The following is a 25595-nucleotide window of genomic DNA, read 5'->3' on the forward strand; positions in this document are numbered from 1 at the left end:
TTTGTTGGCAGATCAAAAAGTGAAATAAATTTTATTGACTGAACAGACATTCTGTGTTCTAGTAGCTGCATTTCCAGCAGCGTAAAAGCAACTTAGCAGCTGATTAAAATTAGTTATACCTTATATACATTTTCTGCATCGCTAAATGAACACATGCACATTCCCCTACCAACGTGACACACAGTTTGCGCTTCATTTAGTCAGTGTGGCACAGTTTAACAGCTTGTAAGTGTAAAGCACAGAATCTGTAACGTACTGTAATGTACTTAAAAACTGAACGATTTTAAAGTGAAACTCAGAACAAGCCTAACCAGTTTGTTCAGCAGAGGTCGCCATGGTGATTTACACAGTTAAAAACACACACGAAACTCTGCCTTAAAGCTCAACAATGCTCGCAAAGCCATTCATTTTGCTTCATAGTACAACTTCAGAGGGCACTCTGGAACTTCACTGTTGGCGTTACTCGTGTTTGGAAAACCACAAACACAACAAGCAGCTGATAGAGTCGGGCTGAGCGCAAATGAAGAATCCGCGATTTGCTGTGAAAGTGAAGATTATTAAGATTAATGAAGTCTTTTTAAAAAACTGCACTGTGATATCATCCTAACAAGGACTGATATAGAAGTACATTAAAAAAAACTGTTAAAAAATATGTTTCGATATGAGTCTGAGAAAAAAAGTGTCAGGAAAGATATTGGTTTTTATTAGTACTTTAATTACTAAATATCATTGTTGTTTTTTAAAAGCCTACATTGGTCAGTCTCTATCATAGGTTCACAGCTCTGGCTGTGAGCACGGAAGCTCCATCCACCTGCTGCTCAAACCTTCTACTTGTGAGGGACAGCCTATCACAAGAGTGTTTGCAGAGAAACAGGCAAAGGGGGAGGAGCTAAAACAGCTAGGACAACTAAGGGTCATTTTTAATCAAACCTACTCTTGTGTCCAAGAATAAAAACATGGAGCTGGAATCCAACATTATAGGTCCACTTTAAATAACTTAAAGTTTCAGTGGGTTTTGCTCTTTTCTTTCTAAACTTAATTCAGAAATCCAGTGAACAAAAATAATTTGCTGCCTGCAAAAGGGAGGAGGGATATTTCCAATTCATGCCCATCACTTAGCAACAGTGCTCTCAGGCTTGAAACACTTAAATGCCAAAGACATCCTGCACAGTTCCTGTGTTAAACAGAACCTTACTTAAAAGGCATTATAGTGTAGTTACTGTATATCGAGCAAAGAAAATGGTAAATATACATGACAATAGGCCATGCCGTAATAAGATGCAAAGACCCCGAAGAGCTTTCCTTTAAGCAGGTACAGTGAAGAAACTAGCAGCTATAACTGGCTATTATTGTCGCTGATTACCTAAAACATATAGAAAACAGTTGGAACAATCTCTAAGGGCACTGCTGCATGAATCCCTGAGAGCAAAATTGAGCTTAACAGCTCTCAAACTGACTTCTGGAGTGTTTGTCCAACATGAAAGAATCATCCAACAGCAGGAAACACTGTGACCTGCGTGCAAAAACGATTCCTCACGAGATGCACAATATTTCAATAAAACCACACGTGGCTTCTTTCAACATGCACCAAAAATACTTCACACTTCAAATGCTCGATTTCAATAGAATCTCCATTAAGTGGGCTGTGGTGAAGGAGAAAACCAGCTCTGTATATTTTACCCATCTTTGCGTAAGGAAACACTTTCAACATGTTCGCAATGATGGATGTGACCTTCGCTTCCAGAGGAAGATGGAGAGGAGGCACAGACTACCTCTCCTCTCCTCAAACCTCCCTCTGAGACTATTAGGTATCGCCCGGTGTGATGATGGCTGGTCATTAGAGGCATTTTGGCTTTAAAACATAGTTATGGGTGCTTCGGTATATACACGATTCTGCTGGTGAATACTGGCATTTTACAGCGGGCAGCTTAAATAAATGTGTGTGTCTACTCACTGAAATATGTGTGGACAGCAAATATAAATCTTAGACAGCTAGCATGTCTAAAGCAGCATGCCTGCTACATAAATAATAGGTTTCCATGAGAACTATGAGCAGCAACAGCACACTCACAGGCACGCACACAAGAAATTCTGAAATGGACCTAAAACTCAAGCCCTCGTTTCCGTATCAATACTGCATCAATTTTGAGGCTTTTGTGTTCCTTGTGAGAAACTGATACACACAAACGCTGGAGCCAGATGTTGCAGTGCAGTGTGTTTCCTGGCTGCTGGTGTGTACAGGTCTTTAATGGTACAGTTAACTGGGGGAAGAGGGCTAATGTGGAAAATATGACACAGCTATTTCCCATGCTCACAAAGACACAGGTATGCTCTTCAGAGATTATTTTGCCTTTAAAAGGGCCTAAACTAAAGTTTATTCATGCCAAATTGATCAATCCCACAGATTTATAAATATGTAGGTATGTGTATAAATAAGGATTATTATTATTGTTATTATTACTACTACAAGTAGAAAATTAGAAATCCACTTACCGATAGGCCAGACAAACCTGTTTCAGCTGAGCGGCTATAACTGGTGACAGGCCAATCAGTCACAGACATATTCAGTTCTGAGCAAATTTAATTAGCATGTGCTGCTGCCTGACGCGCACCTTATCAAAAAACGTAGCTATAGAAACGTGGCGTGCTGATTTGTGCAAAGATATTTCTTCAGAGGAACAACATGTGATATGTAACGGGTCATGATTACATCTGGCATCTTCGTAATGCTAATGCACTAACTGGTAATCAGCGAGCGCAGCCATCTGCTGTTTTTGTTTTTATAGCTCTGCTGATCCACGTGTACACTCAGATGGTTCGGGCAAATTGTGTTGCAGCAATTTGAAGGTACACTTCTGAACTCCCCCCCCAACATGTGCCTGTATTTGAAGTACAGAAAGAGACGCCATGCATTACAGAAACCTTACCACCGACTAGTATTTTAGAGGCTAAACTGCAGAGCACTGTAGGCACGTAACATGTCTAACATGTCACATCAACTTGGATATACTGTAGCTATTATTTAATTTAAAGAAATGTTGAATATTCTGTTAGGAAACTTCCTTGAATGAGAACGACAAAAGGTCCCCTAACCTGCTGATAACTGCAACATGTTTTTTATAATGATTATTTAAAGAGAAGTTTTATATAAAACAATTATTGTAAAGTCTAATGTATTCTAATCCTGACATGTTGTAGAGCCTGCAAGGTGTCCTTATATTGGCTTTCGAGAGATAATGTGCCTATTTTAGAAACGTCCAAAGTCTGCATTAGTAGGTTGGAGGGGTGGAGGTGACATTTTCCCCCCCCCCCCCGAGTTATCACCCAGGACACACCTTTGTCTTTTGCACTTTGCTTCTTTTTTTCACCTCACCTTGTACATTAATGAGCCATCGCAGCCAGGGATAAGAATATGGCTAGTGGCCAAAATCGATTACATTTGTAAAAACTGTGAAGCACAATCAGTGGAACATGAGCATTTTTATATATGATATGTGTTGTTGTTTTACTTTTCTTTAACAATGGATGTCAACCAGTGAATGAACAAACGCATCGACATCCCAGCCACATTTAGATAACGACAGCAAGAACTCAAACGGTGCACGCAAAACAAGAAATGTCAGCTAGCTTCCTCTACAAACACAAACATTGCAGAAAGAAGACAACCACTGGCTGGATATTTCTCTAAAATTGGTTAGCTTTTTATAGCGACTTCACACCAACTTTAAAGCGTGCTTGTGAATGACTGCCTAACAGAACCGGCCTCTAACAGAAGTCCCTCTTTGTGAGTGCATGTGTGAGCGCATTGTTCGGGATGAATGGGAGCTGTGTGTGTCTGCAGTTTTGTGCCTCTCGTTGCAGCATAATTTCCTTAATTTAATAACACTTGAGAATCAAGAAAACTGATTGTGAACACTAATGTTTGGCCTGTTGCTGCCTCTCAGCTGATATGTTAAGCAGCTTTTACAAGTACAGTAAAGAGCGCCGAGACAAAATGCCCGTTGTGCACATTTTATGGCCTCACAGCGACACATGTGCTGCAACTATTGAAGGAAATACGCGGTGTACTTTAGCCCAAGCACTTCATTTTGCGTTGCAGCACAAAGTAAATATTACCAGTGCAAAAACTTCAGCTTCCGTCATTGCAGCCCTCAGGTTTTAGTAATCAATTGCTTTGTTCGACTGGCAGCAACTATAATAAACTATATAAAGTATAAACTATATAAAGTATGTTATCAGTAATTAACAATATATTCAGAATAAGAAGTTTGATAACAATAAACTCATCTAACAGAGACAAAGACCATTTTAAAGCACAAGAAAACAAACACAATATCGCTCTGTCAGCAGTCACCACACAAATGAAAACTCAGCTGACACGATTTACTGATCTCTATAGGAGAACTGATTTTATTAGAGTCACTACTGTAAGTAAATAATGGCTGATGATTAACCTCTGGCAACTCTCATGACGTCTGGCTACCAACGCAATGCTGCGCTTTGTATCATAAAACTAATCAGATATCTTTCTAGATATTTAGGCACAAGGTAATCACAGGTAAATATCATATCGTATATGTGCAACGCAGTACAGCCCCGTTTAGAAAGCATAAAGGCAGCAAAAAGAAGCATGAGCGCTTCCTTGTTGATGAATCACAAAAACTTGGAAACTAAAGTGAGTGAGAAGAAAACAAAAGATTTTAATGCAAAAAAAAAAAAAAGAATTAGGGCTGTTATTACATCAGGCTTTCAATGCAAGAATAAACCACAGAATTCACTTCAATGACATTATTGCACCATCTAAAAAAACGTTTTAATTAGATCTTACTTTTTTTGTTTATATCTCTGTGTTTGTTAATGTGTGTTCTGCACATTTTTAGCAAATAAAATACAAATATGTTTAGCAATGTGACAAGACAACAACTGCACAAATGGATGCAAAAAGAGCACATGCACTGAATGGACAGTGAGACGTTATGATACACCATGTAAGTGTACAAGAATAAAATCTACACGGGCTGCTACTTCAATCATGAAACTGATCAATGATCAGCTGATCGGCTTTTCTGTAGCGAGTCCGTCTCTCTTGTTTGTTTTTGGCCCACTTTGCACCAGAAAGAGGAAACCAGCGGTTGAACAACAGCAGCACGTTTAAGCTTGATAAGCTGTTTTTAGAATTTATTTAATATTACTTTGTACACCAGGATCTTTTCCTACGCAGCTGATGGCTGGTAACTGTGCAGGGGCGGATCTAGCAAAGTTTAGCCAGGGGGGCCAATAAGGCATTAACAGGGAAAAGGGGGCACAAAGACATACTTTTCTTTCTTATTCTCATTTAAAATGTCTAGCTTTTAATAAATAATTATCTGAATCTTACACCCAAAGTTTTAATCTGATGAAAAATGTATAGAAGTCCATTACTGTATATAGTAACTGTTAAGTCTAATATACCCTAGTAAGCTATAGTATTTTTTCCTTTGGGAAGGTACCATCTGTGAATTCTGCAATTCTGTTGAAGAAAGATGTTGAATCTATTTAATTATTCTTGAAAAATAATTTATTTCTGTGCATTTTGTTTCCACACTGCATCAAATTAAAGTTGATTACGTCGATTAAGCATCATGAGGTGGGGGGTGGGGGTGGGGGGGTTCCCCTATTTTTATTTTTTTTTGCTGGGAGTTTTAGAACCCTATTGGTTAGGTTGTTTACTCTTTAAAATACCAGAATAGGAAGGATGGAGTAAGTTTAACTTTATTAGATTGATCAGTATTGCTGAACTATGAAATATTTTGGGTGCAGTATATTTTTTGCATACAGGTATAAAAGAATGGCTTTAGTATTTGTTTGTTTTTTGTAACTTGAGTATGAACTTATACAAAAAGCAGCAAGATATTAAAAAACATTTTCAGTGATTAAAAACACTATATCGGATTCATATCGGTATCGGCAGATATCCAAATTTATGATATCGGTATCGGACATAAAAAAGTGGTATCGTACCATCTCTAGTTTTAACATTATGTGTCTTTAGCCCCTGAGAGGTCACTCTTAAGCACTTAAACATATTTCCTTTGCTGTTAACACAGAATTTATATCATTGGGTCAAGCTTCTTCTTGATTTTGATTGGCCACTGAGAAAACAGGGACACTGAGCACTGAAAAAATTCTGTGCATTGAGCTTTGCAGGTGATTGCAGGCACTTATCTTCTATTCAGACACTGTACAGGAGTTTTTGTGTTTTGTCTGGGCCTGATCCTGTGTGATGATCTACACCTGATGAGGGGTGGATAAAGGTATCAGTCTTTATGTTGTGGCTTTTGAGTCCGGTCACAACGATTACTACCTAAATCCAGGTTATATCATTACTGTTTACTGGGGTCACACAGAAATCTAAATGTTTTCCTGTAGCCTTCTATGCAACCAGAAGACTTTGTGCAACAACAACAGACACCTTCTGCTGGTTTAAGCCACTTTCTCCAAACTACATCTGTCTTGTATGATGTCTGTAAAGTGGAGAACTAATTTATAAGTTAAAACAAGCAAAATTTGTTCACAAGCAGGACCTACAGATAACTTATGCATATTTTCACCATCATATTTTTATTCCCTTTTGCTATTAGCGTGAGTGTGCACGATGATCAACATCATCAACCCGAAATGCCTTAACCGGCACTTTATAAAGGCCACCAGGAGTTGACCCTAGTGCTGTGCGAAACAACTCCGAGATTATGGGAAGTCTATGCGAAAGCATCCCTCGGTGTCCTTGCTCCATGACCTCGGTAAGCACTTTGGCAGATAGCTTCAAGTTTCACTGAATAAAACATCAAGTCTATTTTATAGAAATCATTTCATTCTGCAAGTCAGAAAAGAGAATTTTCCAGAACGTGTTCTTGAGAAGGTGATTAGAGTCTGATCTAGCCCAACAGTGCAAGCATCCCAGTGGCTATGTCCATCTTTTATATATATAGTCTATGGTCTAAAATGGACTTGAGTGTAAATCCCACTTTCTTAGTACAGATATGTTCTGGGCTGCAGCTTGTTTCAAACTTCTTTAAAACACATAAGAAATAACTGAGAAATTGATTGACAGTTTATTACCGATTTTTTTTTTCTTGTCCAACAATCAGCGAGCACTAAAAATCCCACATCCCTGTCATTTCTGAGCCTCTCAGTCCTTCGTCATCATTTTTCTGACACTTCCCAACTGCAAGCTTTCACAAGGTTCGGTGCACCCGCGGCGCGCTCCCGAAAGGGGAAGCCTTTATGACGGGAGAGCTTTCTGCCCCACAACGCACCTCAGCACCTAACCACGTTGCGAGCTTCAAACGCGACTGCAGACAAGTGAAACTCCGTGTAATTTACCCCTCCCTCTGCCACTGCCGACGAATCATCGAGTCAAACAAAGAGCGCAAGGAGGCGGAATTTAAATGTGATCGCAGCGCCACGCGCGCACTCTCTCCAGCGCGTGCATCGCCTCGAGCTGCGCGGTAACTTCACCGGGGTGTTTAGGGTTGAGATCAGATTAGACGTGAAATCTCACCAGGTCGATGAAGGTGAGAAACTTCCAGCTGCCTCCGTAGGTCTGGTGTGCCGGCATGTCTAAGGCTTTGTAGTGGCACAGGATGGAGAAATAAGACAGCAGGATGGCGACCCGGAGAACCTGCGAGGGGATCAGCGCCATGATGCTCGCTTTGCACCTGTATCTGTTTGTCCGTCTACCTGCCTGCGCTTTTTTTCACCTCCCTAATGTCTCTATGTGTCCGTATTTTTACTTGGTTTAACCTGCCTGCCTGTCCGTGCTTTTCCTGCCCCCCTACTGTCTGTGTACTGCTTCCGTGTTATGGTGATGATGAAAGGGGGAGGAGTGTAATCTCCACAGTCCGTGCAGTTATAGCGGGACTTACAGTATGTTGCTGTTTTCTTAAGGAACACGTAGCTTGAAGAATATTAGAATAAAGCACACTAGGACAATAAAAAAAACACATCAAAGCTTAGTTTAGTTTAAATCCAAAATAAAATTGTAATTAAATAAAAATCAATCTGCACTTAGAGATACAAATGACCCAAAGGTTCGGGTACTGTGCATTCATTCAGCTGGTGGTGCAGAAAATGTTGATGAAACTAGTGGGAATAAAGCCAGTAGAACAGTAAACGCATACCAAGAATACCTGTTTAATCAATAAGTGAATGAATAATTTCACTTTGATATACCAACAAACTGACACATCTCCTTCACAGGACTATGTCATGGTAGCCCTATGATGTGTCAGAGCTGTAATGTGCAACCAGCCAACATATTAAAAATAAGTGTCAGCAGTGAGAGCGCACTCATAAAATAACTAATAAAAAACAAATTAAAATGTTTGTTTCACCACTGTGTGTAATAAATCATCAGATTTATGGCTTTCTGCAGCATTAGTCTCTTATTTGCAACAGTATTGTATGTTGGTGTTACATTTTGGGCTTTTTTTAATAGTTTTTTTAATCGCAATTTTATCATCTAATAACAGCTGATTGAAACAGGCAGCACCCATCGATTCTATATGCACATATGAAAAATCATACGACACGTGAAACAAAAATCACACAGAGGCTGAAGTGAAAAGCTGATAGCTGCTGTAGTGATGGCCGTTATCTTAGACTGGGGTTTTAGGTTTTATAAGGGCCAGCTAACAAAAGCATGGCATTGTTTAACATACTTTTTTCTTTTTTAAAACCTGAGCCATACCAAGTGTCTCTGGTGAAATTATGTTCAGCATCCCCATAATTTCGCCTTGCACTTTGTCACTGCCAAGGAAATAGTTTTGAAAGGTGTGGCCTTTTCTGGCTTCATGGTCAGACAGTATTTTCTGTTTGATTTAGAATTATTCTTTTTCATTGACATCATCTAAAGAAGCAACAACATCTGAGAAGCATCTGTTAGTCTGGAAAGGGTTATAAAGCCATTTCTAAGGATTTTGGATTCCAGTGAAACCACCATGTCCATCCATAATCGCCACCCATAAATAGAGAAAACTTGGAACAGTGGTGTGCCTTCCCAGGAGTGGCTAGCCTACCAAAAATTACTCCAAGAGCACATCAGTGACTCATCCAGGTGGTCGCAAAAGAAACCAGAAAAACATCTACAGACCTACAGGCCTCACTTCTCTCAGTTAATGTCAGAGTTCACGATTCAACAATATAAAAGCGACTGGGCAAAAATGACATCCTTGGGAGAGTTCCCAGGTGAAAACCACTGCTGACCAAAAAGAACACAAAGGCTCGTCTCACAATTGCCAAAAAAAACATTTTGAGGATTCTCAAGACATTTGGGGAAATATTCTGTGGACTGACGAGAGACCTTTTAGAAGGTTTGAGTCCCTGTTACGTCTGGCATAAAATTATTTATACAAAGAACGTCAAGCCAGCAGTTAAATTTGGCAGTGATACAAATCTTAAGATTGGACCAAATATCTTCAACAGTGATGTGAAAGAGTCATTACCAGTTACACTGTAACAGCTCCTTCTGGTTTTCAAGAGTCTCCACCAGCCTGATGGTGGACTTGGTTCATTTGTTTGTCATGCACTTCAAATATTGTTTTTTTTCTTCTAAACTATACTTAAGCTTTAATGAAAATAATGAATGTAAATGTGTGTCACCTAATTTTATGATGGAGGGTAAACCTGTGTGTTTTTAATAAATCAGTTGCTGAAATAAAAATCGACTGATTTAAGCTATGTAGAGTATCTAAGGAAGCTCTGCAGGCGAGCAGAGAGGTGATGTTGTTGCTATGGTGACGCTGAGCAGCTACTCAGGCAGAAGTGCTGTGCCATCTCTGCACTTACAGCTTTATGGATGGATGGGCACACGAACAGATAGACCTTACACAAGTCTCTTGTGATTGTCATGTAATGTGTTTCAGTGTGTTTAGTGCAACATAAGTCACGCCTGTGACTGAGCAGCCTGTTCCACCTGCCAAAATACTGTAAAGACCACACACTTGTGCCTAAAAAGGCTCCCTTTTTGGGTTCCTTTGCCAGGCCAAATGTTGTGGTGAAGCTCTGTTTACAGAGCCATCTGTTTATCTGTTCATTTTTTTGTCTGCCAGCAAGACAACACAAAAACTACCAAACTGAATTGTAAAGGAACTTAGTGGCTTGGTGACACATCTGCAAAGGGTCCATCATTTTATAATTTTAGTGTTAATAGTCATCCTTTTGAGTAAAAATAACATGCTTTGGATGAAGATCCACTTTTCATGTCTAATTACAATGTGAAGAACTCAGTGCTAATGATGAACCTACAGAGATTTGTCAACAGGATGTGCAGCTCCATTCTAGTATTTTAGCTCATATATTTCATATATTGAAAATTTCTATTCATTTGGATAACATAAGTAGGCACAGTACAGAGGTTATTACTGACACCTCACAGCAAGAAGATAAATTAATGATGGAATAGGAAACTTCAGTCAGCCTGACTAGCCAAGGGGTGACCACAAGAGGTGACTGTACATCTATCCCACCATAGCTGCCCATCTGGTTACACCACACAGCCAGTGGTTGTGGTGGTTAAGTGGCTAAGCTACATGTCATAGACCTAGAGTTACTTTCTATTTAGTTTTATTTGCAAAGCCCCAGTTCACAACAGCACTTGTGACAAAGTACCTTCAAGAGTAAAGATCTAGAGAGAATACAGCAAGAGCCTCAGTGATCATGTGATCTAAATAACACTTGGTGATGGTAGGAAGGAAGAACTCCCCCAATTCCCTTTCAGAAACAGGCTCATAGAAGGATGGTCATCAGCCGTGATTGGTACCAATGCATGAGGAAAAAGACCAAAAACAAAAAAACAGGTTATGGGGGTTTGTTCTCAGTTTGGTCCACCTAATAAAAACTTCAGCTGAAACCCAATTTTGTCACCAAATGTTTTCACCTTTTCAGAAATACGTACTTCTCCACCACAGTGTGGTTAGGAGGGGAAAAAAACAGGGGTAGATGCTATACATGGAAATAATACCTGTCAATGACTGGTTCTTATACAGTAAAGCACTTTTCTACTCTACCTTAGTACTCAAAGAACTCGCTTTGTACAACTTTACCTCATTCACCCATTCATGCAAGCACTTCATTCTATGCTTAAGTGCTTTCTAGTTAACATTCACACACATCTAAACTTCGATGGGTGGATCTGAGAGCAATTTGGGGTTAGTTTTTTGCCTAAGGATATTTGGCAGGCAGACTGCAGCAGCCAGGGTTTAAACTATGAACCTTCCAGTTAGCAAATGATCTGCTCTACCTCCAGAGCTACAGCCACCCACGAGGTTGTGTTTTCCATGAAGGAACACCAAAACTCAGGAAGTGGATCTAAGTCCACTTCCTGTTCCAGAACATTCAGCATTCCTCCTTGTTCAGAATAGACATTGAGATGATGGTTAGCTTTCCCCTCTTACCTTGTTTGGACTGTCTGCCTGCACTGACGGTTTTGTAAAATCCAGTCCCTTTTAGCTGCTAGATACTTTCCGTGGAACCAGCAAGAGTAATGAATTGATTTGTGACATCTTTGTTTATAAGAGTAGTGACGAGTGATTTAATTTTGTGTATCTATCAAGTTTGGGAACTCATAAGAAACAGGTCAAAATCAATACATCCATACTTATAGGTCGAGCCCAAAGCAATTAGTTCCTTTTCCATAAAAAAGTATGACTCAACACAGTAGTTTATACTGTAAAACCATTCACACTTGGTAAAACTGTCGATCTCTGCACCCCCAGTTTACGTTGCAAGCTTCTTGTTATAAATTGGAGGGGTCTGAGCTTGAAGTCAAACTGGTAAAGCCCCCTCTTAAAATACTGAGTCATTTATTTAGTCGTGCCAGAGACATTATGACTTCATCCAGCTGCCTGCCTCCAAGGCTTGGAACAAGGAATACTGAATATGTTTTGGTGATGATCCAGATTTGGGAAGATTTGGGATTTCCGCTGTTAAATTACCATAACATAGTGATAGACGTGTCCAAATCCAAGTAGTCAGTTCCATTTAAAATGCAAGTAATATGTGTGAATGCAACTTTGAGATTCAGTAACAAAGTGTGAACAAATCTGTTGTCAACTGCCATTGTTGCTTTCCTAGTATCTTTTGTAAACACAAAAGATTCCCAACAACAGAGCTAACAGAACAACTCCACTCGAGATATTTAAAGATTGAGTGTCTTGCTAAAGGGCACCTCAGTCGTCGTTGCTGAGTGACTGAAAACAGTGTCTTATTCCGACTGGCAACTCAAAGCAGTAACCATGGCTGCCATGGGAGAAAGCTCTTAATACCGCTTGTTTTGGGGTTTGGAAGAGTTTTGTGGAAAATGCCAGAATGATTGGATGGAATACTTTGACCCTCACAGATCCCTGAGAATCCTGGAAAAAGCTGGTGCTTCTGAGTGTGTGAGAGAGTGTGTGTGGATGTGTGTCAGTGTGTGGCTGTGTGTATAAGGCTTGTGAATGAACTGCTGGGCTGTATCTGTGCCCAGTAAAAGGTAAGTAAGGATTATTTTGAATAGCAAATCATAAAAAGCTAAAAAAGTATAACATTTTGGAATAATAGGTCCCACTGTTGAAGGGTTCAGGTTTGAGTTTAGGTCAGATTAATGGGGTAGCTGCTTGGGTAGACTGTGGCATTTAGTTGCACTGATTAAGGTAAAGTAAGATTCTAGGAAACTATGTTAGTATATGACCTCACAAAGATAGCTCTGTTTCTGTCAGTGTGTTAGGGGCATGTGAGTTTCCCATTGTGGAAATAAGTCAGTTGTACCAGGATGCCAGTTTCCAGCCTTGTGGAGACACACTTTTAATTCTATGGAGGGTCTGCATAGAGCTGGCAGAAACTTGCTTCCTCTTTCCCCTTTTCTCGTTCTTGTTGTCTTCCTCTTTTCCTCTCCAAAATATTCCAGTGTGGAAACATTATTGTGACTGTTGGGGAATAAGAGGGAGAAAGTAAGAACAAGTCAACATATTCCAGAGTTTAAAAACTAACCACACTTCCTGAAATAACTTGTAGAACAGCAGTAAGATCTGAATGACTTTATCCAGCTCGCATTTGTTTTGGTGTTTTGCTCTGAGGCTCTTTGTGATGTCTATCTAGAAAGGTGCTATACATATAAAAGATTACTTTACTTAAATTGTTGTGGAGGAATATTGGTCCTCTCTATGTTCATTGAGGTTTGAGGGGATTCATTTACCCACATCTCTCTTAAGGTCCTGCTACAGCACTTCAGTTAGGTTCAGGTCTGGACTTTGGTTGGTCCATTGCAACACCTTGACTTCTGTCTTCTTTCTATTTGCTCGTGTGCTAGGCATTATTATCCTTTTGAATGAACCAATCTGAGCTAAGCTTTAGATGTCACACAGGTGACCTCACATTTGACTCCAGAATACTTTGGTATACAGAGGAGTTCACGGTCAACTCATCGACTGCAGGGTGCCCAGGTCCCGTGGCTGCAGAACAAGCCTACATAATCACCCCTACATCACCGTGCTGACAGTTGGCATGAGGTGTTTGTTCTGATATGCTGTGTTGGGTTTTCACCAAACACAGACACACTGCTGTGGTTTTGTCTGTCCAAAGGACATTCTTACAGAAGGTTGTTTTTGTTGTTGTTAAGAAGTCATGCATTCAAATAAGTCATACTTGTTAAGTCTTTTTATGGTTATACAGCCATGAACTTTAACTTTTAACATGCTGACGCCTGATTCCTGTAGGGTCTGAGATGTATCTCCTGGGGTTTTTTTTTTTAAAGTTTCTCTCAGAATTGCACAGTCTGTGGTGAAGTAGTAACTGAGACATCCACTCATGTGAAGATATGTGAATGTCTTGACTGTTTCCACTTGTACCTTTTCATTGTAGAAGGATGAACTTGAAATTGTAATAACTCTTATAACTCTTCCCATCTTGATAGGCAATTTCTCTAAGCTTACAGTTGATATCTTTCCTCTGACATTTTGTTCATCTGGACCAGCACAAAATCTCCTTTTTTTTTATATAGGTGCTCACACTTACTGGTGATCAGTTATGGAAGTGCATTTGATCAGCAGCACCTAGCTATTTCCTAAAAATGTCATTTTATGTAGGTTTGTTTACTTTATGTTATCTTTAAAGCTCGATGAAGCCAGTAGGTGTGATGAGTTATTAAAAAGAAAATAAAGTTATTTAATTCCAAATATTTTGTAAATTAAATAATACATTATTATTCAATTAATCAAGTCAAAGTATATAGCATTTTGACCAAACAAGGTCTATCTGCAGAAGAATAAACACAGGTCCAGGTGATTTCGCAGATACTCTCTGTCTTGCTTTCTTTTATTTTGAAATAGTAGTTATGATCCACCACAAGAGAGTAAATGAAAACAAAATTCTGGGATAGAAAAAAAATAAAGTGGGGAACGATTAGACATTTTCTGATTGGCTTAAAAAGTGGAAGCAATAGGTGAACAATGTCATGTTATAATGACAGCAACAGTAAAGAATATAAATAGATGTCAACAGAATGCTAGTTGAGAACATTATCCACATCATGAACATAATTATTAATAATCACACTGATTTTTAACTCCTTGTTTTTCCAAGTTCACAATGAAGACACTGGTTGAGTGTGTCTGTGTATCACAGACCAGCAAGGGGCACTGTTTAGCCCTAAAATCTCTGGTATGGTGCTATTACTGTTGGAAGTATCACACCACCTATGAAGATGCCCCTTTGAACGATATTTTCATGTGGTTTGACCTTTGCCCTCCCAAGCTTTTACGTAACCCTTAGGCCACGCCTTAGTAAAATGTGAGCATGTGCAAGTGTCTGTGTCCACCAGCAAGGAACAGGGGGAGCGGTCTTGCTCTGTGTGTGTGTGTGTGTGTGTGTGTGTGTGTGTGTTGAATATGCGTATCCTTGTATGAGTAAGCATTAGTAATCACTCAGCTGTCATAGAAGTGCTTTGTCTTGCAAAGCGTTACAGTTCAACTCAAGCACAAAGCTGAAGGCATCTACTTGACTGTCTGCATGTGTGTGTGTGTGTGTGTGTGTGTGTGTGTGTGTGTGTGTGTGTGTGTGTGTGTGTGTGTGTGTGTGTGTGTGTGTGTGTGTGTGTGTGTATTCACTTCTCTTATGTAATGGATTATTCACAACTTCCCATAAATACTCAGCAGGTTCCTTGTTCACGGTTGTTTTTCTTTACACTGAGCAGAGCATACAGACCATGAATAGAGAGGATTAAGAGTTCCAGTCTGGGACTACAACCAGTACATTAAAGCTTGATAAATGACTCGCTTGATGGGATTGTGGCCATGCTTATTATTTTAGCCGATACTCAATGTGATGAGAGAATTGGCACCAAAACCATCTCTGTGTCATAGAAGGTTCTGTGAATACTAATGCTAAGTAGTTGTAAATGGCTGATTTAATTTGAGTCATGTGCCATGATCTCATTTTTCATGAATTGCCACTCAGTACTTCTTATATCAGCTTTAATCAGAAGAACCAAATAACCTGTGTGTGAGGCGAATCTTGAAATCCACAGAGAATTATGACCAAGCAGCAACTTCAGGGGCCGAAAAATAAAGTCAGTGTGTAAGTGCCAACACACGTTTGGACGTTCGGTGTGTTTTGCAGCATATTGATGTAATTATCTGACAAAGAAGATGGCTTACTGTGTGAGACAGGCTGTCAAAAAGTGTGTGCATGAGTTTTAGTGAGTAAAATTGTCTTTTTGTGCATGATTTGGTTCTTCGGGCTTCATCAGGCTGTGGTCTCCACCTGGGTCTGGGGTGGTTTGCGGCTGAGTGTGAAGCTGCATAAGAATTGTCACCTCCAAAGCACTGGTTCTCATTTGGAAAAAGGAGGAATGATCAGTTCATGTCTAGAAAGACTTGCTGCCCCAAGTATCTCAGATTCTTGTTCGTGATTGGGGAAGATAGATTGGGGGGAGCTGGAGATAGACAGGCAGACAAGTGTCGATCTATTGTGGTGAAGAGAGAGCTGAGCATGAAAGCAAAGTAGTTGACATCTGACCAGGACACCTCCTAAATGCCTCGTAGGTAAGGTGCTTTGTGGTGTCTGTAGCTCAGGAGCTAGAGCCGGTCATCTCCTAATCCAAAGTGGTTTGATCTCTGGCTGCTCCAGCCTGCATGCCAAATGTCTTTGGGTATGAGACTAACCCCACGTTGCTCTCTGACGCATCCATTGGAATGTGAATGTGTGTGAATGTTAGATAGAAGGCACTTCAGTGGGACAAATCATAGCGATAAGTGCTTGTGTGAATGGGTGTAAATGGGTGAATGAGTCATGTTGTATAAAGCGCTGTTTAAGAATCAGTCCAATTATCATTTCCTATTGGAAGGAAGCCCTGGCAGAAACCCAGAAGATACTTGAGAGATTGTATATCTTTGCTGGCTTGGGGGCAACTCCATGTTCCCCTTGATGAGCTGGAGGAGAGCTTCTGAGCTTCTCAGTGACCACAGATATCATTTAGATTAAGTCAGATACACCATGGAAAGGTGGAGCCAAAAATGAGGTGGGTTGTAAAGTGGCTTGCAGAGCCAAGCAAACACAACTTCTTTACAGTAACAGTGGGCTGAAATTGACTTTGTGCTTTTGTACCTGAACTGATGTCATGCTTGACACTAAATAGTCTCTAAAAGTTAACCTGTAATCATCAGAAGGTCATTTAAAATAATGTGTAGCTGTTGTGAAAGACTTTTGCTAGAATCCTCTGAGACTTGTTTAGTCACCGGGATCACAAAACGTTCTGTCTGATGAATGAGTCGCAGCTCTATTTCCTCTCCTCAAATCTTTGAGGGCTACAGTCTTTGTTTTGGTTTTGAAACAGAAATTAGATTACGCAAATGTACACTAATGCAAAACTGGTAATACAAAAACATGATATTTTTCTCAGGAACTGATGGAAACCAAAACAAAGATAAAGTAAAACTGGAACTTCTCCGTTGACTGTACTCAGAATCTCATAATAAAACGTCAGCTGTGTCAGTTTGCTGTGAAATGTTAGTGGAAAGATTTTTGTTACTTTTTAATAAAACACTTAAATGATTTTCATGATAGAAAAGAAGCGTCTACTGTGTACTACAGACATTTCACTCTGTGTTACTCTAACTCTTTGGTAAGTATTTTTATATTCAGCAGGATGTGGAAGCAAGTTGAAGCTAAAATGATGATGATGATAATTAAAAATAATACTGACCCAGACTGCTCCACCAATAACATACATGAAAAGCAGTTTTTTCTTTAACATCTCACATAATTTAAGAAAAAAGTATGAGCCATGTGTGATAAATGCTTTTGTATTATTGTATATGGAGACATTCCAATTTTAATCCATTCGATTACCCTAAATTTACATTTTTGAAAGAGCAAAAAAATAAATAAATTAATAATAATAATAATACTAAAATCCACGTCTAAAAAGCTCTAGGGTTGGTAAATGTTATTCCTTTTTATATCGCAGGTGATGCCTGTTTTTTCCCCTCTTATTTTTAAATTATCTTTCAAAGCAGAGGCGTACTGCATGGCAGAAGAACAGTGTATAATCAAAAGATGTTGATGTGTTTCATTAAAGTAGAATGACATATCCACCACATGAAAACGGCAGCTGGCTTGAAAGAAAAACAAATTATTAAAGCTGTGAGTCATACGAAGGCATTTGCTAGAGATCGACTAATGGCATTCAAGTGTTTTCCACGTGTTTTTGTTCATGTATGGCACTGGGGCCTGAAATCCTGCAAACATTTCTGTACGTATACAATATTTGTACAGTATACATTGAAAAACACTGCATGGTCTCCAAGACTGCATTCACCTTCCCGCTGGGCTTCGTATGAAAAGCAGATGCAAATTGTCACATCAGAAAATGCTCCAGCTCCCTGTCGCCATGGTGCTGTGTTACCACGGTGTCGCCATGGGGACTCCGGGGCCAGTGGTGATGAGGTCATATCCCGATGAGCCTCTTATGGGAGATGGCAGACATTAATCCACTTATCTGTAACCGGCACAAACACACCCACAGATACAAATACACATGAACAGGAACACAAAGCAACAATAAGCATGTATACAGGCCAAGAGAGAAATCTGTCTGTCTGTCTGTCTAGTGTGGCAGTAAACAATTCATTGTTCCCCTGTGACATCACATCATTATCACGTTAGGAACGCCCACATGGAGAACAAGACGAGGCAAGCCAGCTATTATGACAGGGTACATGATGTTCAGCCAAATGCTGGATAGTTCTTAAATCAGACGCAATAACGAGTAACCCTTGCGAAGTGTAGCTTAGAGCATGTGTAGCACGTATGAACATACTTCTCCCGGCCCAAATCCCTTCTTTTACTCAGGTTTTTCAATGCTGGGTCATTGAATCTAACATTGGAAGTCAGTGTTGATCAGATCAGATGAGGTACTGTGTGAAAGTGCTTAGCCACCCATCGCTTCTTTACATTGTTGCTTGGAAAATGGGAAGTACATGCGGCAATTTTTGAAACATGTGTAAACAGATATGGAAATTTAGTATATAAAGCAATAACAACAATATTCGGTCTGACCACCTTCTTCAATACAGCCAGAACTCTTTTAGCAGCTTTCTTGTAATTTCTTGACGTAGTCTTCAGGAACGGTTCTCCAGGATTGTTGAAGGACATTCAAAGCTGTTTTGGGCTGTTTCTGCCTTTTGATGATCCCACTCTGCTACAATGAAGTTAGACTCTAGGCTGTGGGGAGGCCAGTCCATGAATTGAATTTCAGTTTTCTTCAATCTGGGTATGTTTTTACTGCATTGGGAGTGTTTTTGGGATCATTGTCATGCTGAAAAGTGAAGCTATTCTGATGGTGCTTTTGTATGTGTTCAAATGTAATCAATTTTGACAAAATGTCCAACAACACTGGGTAAAATGCAGTCCCAAACCATGACAGAGCCTCCACCATGTTTTACACATGGATGTAGACATTTACTTTTGTATGTCTCTCCTGATGTCCTCTATACTGACAACAATTTGAACCAAAAATGTTTAATTCTCTCCACTGGACCTGATTTTCAAGTTACAAGAACTGGGCTGATTTTCCTTCCAGTAATTTAGCATACCTCAGCCACTTCTTCCTTCCCCCCTTCAATTAGAATGGCTTTTTGACAGACATCCTTTCACTGAGACCATTTTTGATGAAGCATTAGATGAATCAGCTGAAGAGCCAAATGCATCTCTCATGTACAGCTCGTGGATTTTTTCCCCCCAGTTTCATAATGGTATGACTTTCAGATACTGTTCCTCTGCTGTGGATATGTAGGCCTACAACTTTTCTCTTCCACTTGTCCAGTTTTCTCAAAATCTTTAAGACCACACTGCACACCATGCTGAGATATATATGTTTTTTTTTTGTGATCAACATTTTATTGATTTAAAACGGGGTTGGGGGGGGGGGGGGGGGGGGGGTACAGACATATACAGCACAACTGTAAACTGCAGTAGCAAAGCAAACATTAGCAAACAAGGCATAGGGACAGCAAAGAAAAGACACAAAAACACAAAGTAAAAACCAATTATTGCCTCTTCCAGGAGATAACTCTGGATGAGAAGATTTTCCAAGCGTCAACAGTCGTGGGTCGAGCTTTATTTAATTTTGCTGTGGTATGTTCAAAACCAATAACACGGATAAGACATCGTCTCCAGAATGATTCCATACAAATGTCAGGACAGAACCATTGCTTTGTAATAGTCTTCTTTGCGGATGTAAATCCAGCGAACAACATTTTGCATTGCATTTGTTTTAAGGAGATTTCAGAGGTATCATTAAGGAGACAAAGACCAGGATTGGGAACATAAAAAACTTCCAGTACCTCAGATAACACAGAGTTCACAAAGACCCAAAAATCGGATACCACAGGACAGTCCCAAAACATGTGCAAAAACGTGCCAGGTGATGAATCATTGCAGATGTGACAGTAATATGTAGCCTGTAGTTTCATCTGGAACCTCCTATAGGGCGTAATGTATGTTCTGTGTATGGTTTTGAAATGAATTAATTGATGCGCCAGGTTCTTAGAAGTCAAACTCAGATTAGACCACACTGTATCCCAGTCTATATTAACCTGTAGTTCTCCCAGTTCCCTGACCCAAATAGATTCAATGGGCAGGGACTTCATACCATGTTCAGCTAATTTGTTGTAGATTTTGGAAACAGAGGGTCTGCCAGATTTAGGCAGGATCCAGTCCAACATGGGATGAGAGGGAAGAGGAGAGTCCCAGGGGACACCGTATGCTTTTAAAGCGGATCTGAGCTGCAGATATACAAAGTAAGAAGATGCAGGAAGAGAAAAACGTGTCCTTAAGTCCTGAAATGAGCAAAGGCCTTGGGCGTTGAATAGATCATCAAAAAGGTTTATCCCGAGTGAGAACCAAGAGGGTTGAACAAATGGTCGGCTGCCACATAGTAACTTTAAATTATGCCAGAGTGGTGAGCTTTTACAAAATTTAACTGGAGCACCCAGCCGCCGTTCTATCTTCCTCCATACCTGTATAGAGTTGGCAATAATAGGTCCAAATTCGTTGTTGTTGTAGAGCGTATTGGCGGGAACATTAGCAAACAGAAGATCTTGTAGTCTATGCGGTGCTGCCTTGGCGGATTCGATCATTTTCCACGCAGTAGTAGTCTCTGGGTTGACCCACGTACTAAGCGCCCTGATTTGAAATGACCAGTAATAAAACTCAAAGTTTGGTACTGCCAGGCCACCAAACAATTTGGGCCGCTGCAATGTTGACAAACGTATCCTAGGCCTTTTGCCATTCCAAATAAATTTAGACACCGCAGAGTGTATGTCTTTAAAATAAGTTAGAGGAGGAGAGAGTGGCAACATAAAAAAAAGGAAATTAAGCCGTGGCAGTATGTTCATCTTTACTGTGTTGATTCTACCCTGAAGCGAAGTTTTTAAATTGTCCCACCTTTGAAAGTCGGATTTGATCTTATTTAGCATAGTAGTAAAATTCTCCTTGATTATCTTTGGAATACTATTATGAATTGAAATGCCCAGATAAGTAAAAGTGCTTTTGATCTGAACACAACCGGGTAAGGAAACTTTCGTAGCTTTATCGTTCAAAGGCATCAAAGCAGATTTCGACCAGTTTATTTTGTAGCCAGATAGAGAGCTGAAATGGTCAAAGTTTTTAATCAATGGATGGATGGACGTCTCATAGTTGTCCAAAAACAGAATAATATCATCCGCATATAGAGATATGATATGATTATGACCACCAATTCTTATGGGAGAAATCGTGGACTGTCTAATGGCTTGTGCTAAGGGCTCTAGAGAGAGGCAGAACAGGAGAGGAGAGAGAGGGCAACCCTGCCTCGTTCCACGCTGCAGCGTGAAAGGGGGAGAGACCAGGTCCCCTGTTAAGACACTAGCAAGAGGTGAGTGATATAGTGTTTGAATCATAGCAACAAATTTCTGCTTAAACCCAAAGTGTTTTAATACCATCCACATATAGTCCCACTCTAGCCTATCAAAGGCTTTTTCTGCATCAAGTGAAAATACTGCACATGGATTTTGATAGCTGTTAGCGGCATCTATGATGTGCAACAGCCGTCTTATGTTATCAGATGCAAGCCGCCCTCGGATAAATCCTGTCTGGTCTGCATTGACCAAAACATGGATAACTCTTTCCAGGCGCAATGCGAGAGCTTTTGCAAGATATATATGTTTTCAGCTAATAGCTCTTTGGTACTTTGTTAGGATAAACATACTGTGTTAGGCTCCTTTATAATGCTTGAATGATTGAAATGTCAGTGAAAATAGATGAAAAATGTTCAAAGAAAAACTTCATCATACCATCAGAAAACCTGGAGAACTAGCCCTCCAAATCACTAAAAAATGACGAGAAAGGCCTGGACATTTACACATCACTGCATGTCATGACACCTAATCATGATATTACTGCCTTGTCACTATACTGCCTTAGAGCACTGACCACAGGACCCACTGAAACTAACAATCAAAACACTGAAGCGCTCACCTTTGCTTTAAAACACGACAAATCTCCGTTAACGAGCTACCGCGGATCGCCCCGTGTGTGGGGCTGGACAGCGTCAACACGTTAACGAGCAAACTGCGCTAACGCAGTAGTTCCCACCCATGTAATTGAGCATTGCGTGTCACATCCAACATACTGTTTTACTTTTGTCCATGACGCGCTTACCTTCAGGGTCATACTTCACATGAAGACCAAAATAGTTCCAAAGGCCAGATCTGAAGGCGGGTAGGGGAGGTTCAATTTGCCATGTTGCAACGAACTTAGCTTCTGTCTTGCTAGCTTGCACTGCGCTCAGTGGATCTGCGCTCGACAGTACAGCCTAAGCGGAGTAGTCGAACGCAGATCCACTGAGCTGTCAACACAGACAGCATCGTCAGAAGAAAAGTTGAAAAATTTTGCATTGTTCGATACATATGCGTACCGAACCGAAAGCACTGTATCAAATGGTTCAATATCGATAAAGTATTGTTGCACCCCGAGTATTTATATATTTATCAATGTAGTTTGTTTTTTTTGGGGGTTTTTGCAGCCTCATCAGAGAACAGATTTTTCACGATTGCTTGCAACTGCCCAAACCTTGAAGCTTTTTCAGATCTGATTTATTTATATTTTCCTTTTGTGAAGAGGTGTCATAAATGTTTATAGTTTTATACAGATGGAAAATCGACCAGCTTTTGAAGTAGCTCCACCGACTGTCCTATGTAGCAATGTTTTTCCCCCTTCCAGGTCTCTACACCAGTAGCATGACTAAAAAAATGATGAAACAAATCAAATGAAAAATTGAATAATTCATGATAGCAGAACCTTCTGCTATACTTTTTCTTATTTTCTGTTTTAAATATATGTTGGAAAGGTCAATGATGACATTAAACAAGTTTTAAAATGAGGTCAGCGTATGTAAACTAAAAGCTCAGGTGTTTCATTGCTCTGTCATATGGTCGTCATAGAAACACAGCTCTACTGGTGAGCACAGAAGCCCCACCCATTACTCAAAATGTTTTGCTTGTGAGGGGCTGCCAATCAGAAGGGAGTTAGCTTAAAAGGAAGGCGGCCTTAAAGGGAGCAGAAGTGAATTAAGCAAAGCTGTTTTAGTAGAGCGCATGAAAAAAATATATGAAGTTAAAAAATTTGTGGATATCTATTCATCCAGGAGCCTATCCCAGCTGCCATAGGGAGAAAGGCGGGGTACACCATGGACTTCTCACCAGTCTGATGCAGATAAATGGAATATGTTCCCTTTAAATCATCTTTGGGTTCAATTTACTAAACCGTTTTGCTAGTTTTAGCTTATAAATGATCAGTCATATTATTAACTTTATATAAAAGATGATCATAGCTACTGGGCCTAAAAAGCAAAGACAATTCAGGAGTTCCTCAAACCAGTTCTTCCAGTTTCAAAAGGATTTCTTTGCAAAGTCTATGAGAAACCAATCCTTGTCTCTTTTTACTTCTGACCTTTGTAAACACATTCCTTATGAGGTCTCAGGTGTTTATATCAAGTCTTACTGAATGCAGTATTACGTTATATTCCCCATAAGCGTCAAAGTGGATGATAAAGCAAGCCAAATTTGAGTAACTGATTTTTTAGTCAGTACCAAATCAGTCTCTGATGACTTCTCGGCATCTCAGACTGCCGATTGTTTGTTTAGAACTCAAGTGTTCTTTGAATAGCTGGAATTGCAGGGGAGCAACTGGCATCACAACTGTGAGCGGAAGGTGGGATTCACACTCTGCAAAATTCACACCACTCCAGACAAACACTATGTCCTGGAACACTGGAAAACAAATTAGAAATAAATCACTTGCTTCTTCTGGTGGCTCTATTACCACAGGAAAAGTGCTTGAAATGTGACTCAGGACAGTCATATGTTGGTTTCTTTACTGTAGGCCTTGAAATAATAATGCCACAAATACAACCCTTTGAGATAAAACTTTCACGGTGTTATCGGCTGTGGGCACCAGCGAAGCCTTGACCAGAAAAAAAACAAAAAACCCCCACAGTGTTTCTAGTCCCTTCACTGATGGCTCCATCTTTGCCGAACAAGATCTTTTCCTCTTTCTCTTTCACTCTCACCTTGGGTAACTTCTCTAAAAGGACGGATGCCATCGAGACAATTATCAGACCATTATGTGTCATTATGTGTTCCCGGGTAAAATGGGAGCCATTTGAAGATGTCTGAGGGCTGTGCAAAAGGCCTGACCTGTTTATTGTCAGAGTGAATGGTTACGTCAGAGCCCGTGTCTTTGGCTAATGCTGTACCTGTCAGAGGCATCAAACCTGTGAAGCTGCAGGTACAAGGTCCAGTCATTTATAAAATCTGCCACCTGCTACTGAAAGGCACTTGCACAGCCTAATGTAACTTAATAGCACAAAGAGATAGCCACATTCAAAAAAAGAGGCTTTAACAAGCCTAATTCATTAGCAGGAGGGCTGCCTAAATGAGCTCTGCTGTATTTCCAAATGTGTTTTACACATGAAAGGAGCCAGAGTAGGTATTGTGTGAATACTAAGGGCCCACCTAAAAATATAGTGCAACCCACCAGATTGATGCACAATTGTTGCACTCACTTTCTTGGATTTTCAGTGGTAAGAAACATGATTATAACCATTAGCACACGGTCATCTTCTGGCATCATTATGGTTATTTTTCAAACTGTTCAACACCGGCAGAGTGTTCTGAACTAAAACTAGAATATAGTAGCTACAGTTTTAGTTTCATGTGATGTTGGCTCTTGGCAATATGTAACTCTGAACTTCAAAAGCAACTGACATAGTCAAACCCTAAAACAGTTCAACATTATTAGGAATACGTGAAGATTAATGTCACTTCATATGGCGCTTTAGCCAAGATCCAGTCAGCTTAGCTGAGCATAAGTATTGTGCAGCAGGATTGGCTGGCTTCCCTCAGTCCTGAAGTACATAAAGTCAAACAACCAACACTTTTGCTGTTCACACACAAAAATCCTAAACACGTCATAGTGACATATTATTCTATCAGAGCACTTTGCTCTCAGACTGCAGGCTTGCTTGTGGTTCCTGCAGTTTCCAAAAGAAGAATGGGAGGCAGAGTCTTCAGCCTTCTGGTCCCTTTCCTGTGGAAGCATCAAGCTCCTTGTGTGGCTTAAGGAGACACACGCTCTTGATCTTTAAGGTTAGAATTCAATTTTTCCTTTTCCTTATGTAGTCTGCAGTGAATCAGATGAGCCTAAACCATGCCTTTGTCATGCTACACTAGGCTAAAGTGGCTGGGAAACTTGCTGCTGCTATTGTCTACTGTCTCCTGTGACCTGTCCATAGTGTAGACACAGATTTCACTGTATTATGGCACATCCCAGATAGGAATGAATGCAGCTCTCTTGTGGGCCACATTTGGCCTCGACTGAGGACACTAGCTCTAAGTAAGTACGGGTTACTCTTGCTTCTACTGTTGTTGGTCCATCAGTCAGCTGTGGAGAAGAGTGACATTATAAACACAAAGAGCTGAATCGAAACCGAGCATTTAAAACAATGAAAAGTGCCCACTGCAGCCACTGCCTCCACTTCTCAC

The 25595-nt window shown here is 40.1% G+C and overlaps 1 protein-coding gene across 1 annotated transcript in view; it reads right to left on the reverse strand.

The window, feature by feature from the left end:
- aig1 (androgen-induced 1 (H. sapiens)) overlaps positions 1 to 7851 on the reverse strand; it is a 28899-nt gene extending 21048 nt beyond the window's left edge. The window contains exon 1 of the mRNA XM_080882281.1: positions 7541 to 7851. Coding sequence (XP_080738407.1) covers positions 7541 to 7681 — 141 coding nt within the window. The 5' untranslated portion in view covers positions 7682 to 7851. The remainder of the gene's footprint in view (positions 1 to 7540) is intronic.
- Positions 7852 to 25595: the final 17744 nt, after the last annotated feature.

This window comes from Rhamphochromis sp. 'chilingali' (genome assembly GCF_963969265.1).
Source record: "Rhamphochromis sp. 'chilingali' genome assembly, chromosome: 5".
NCBI lineage: Eukaryota > Metazoa > Chordata > Actinopteri > Cichliformes > Cichlidae > Rhamphochromis > Rhamphochromis sp. 'chilingali'.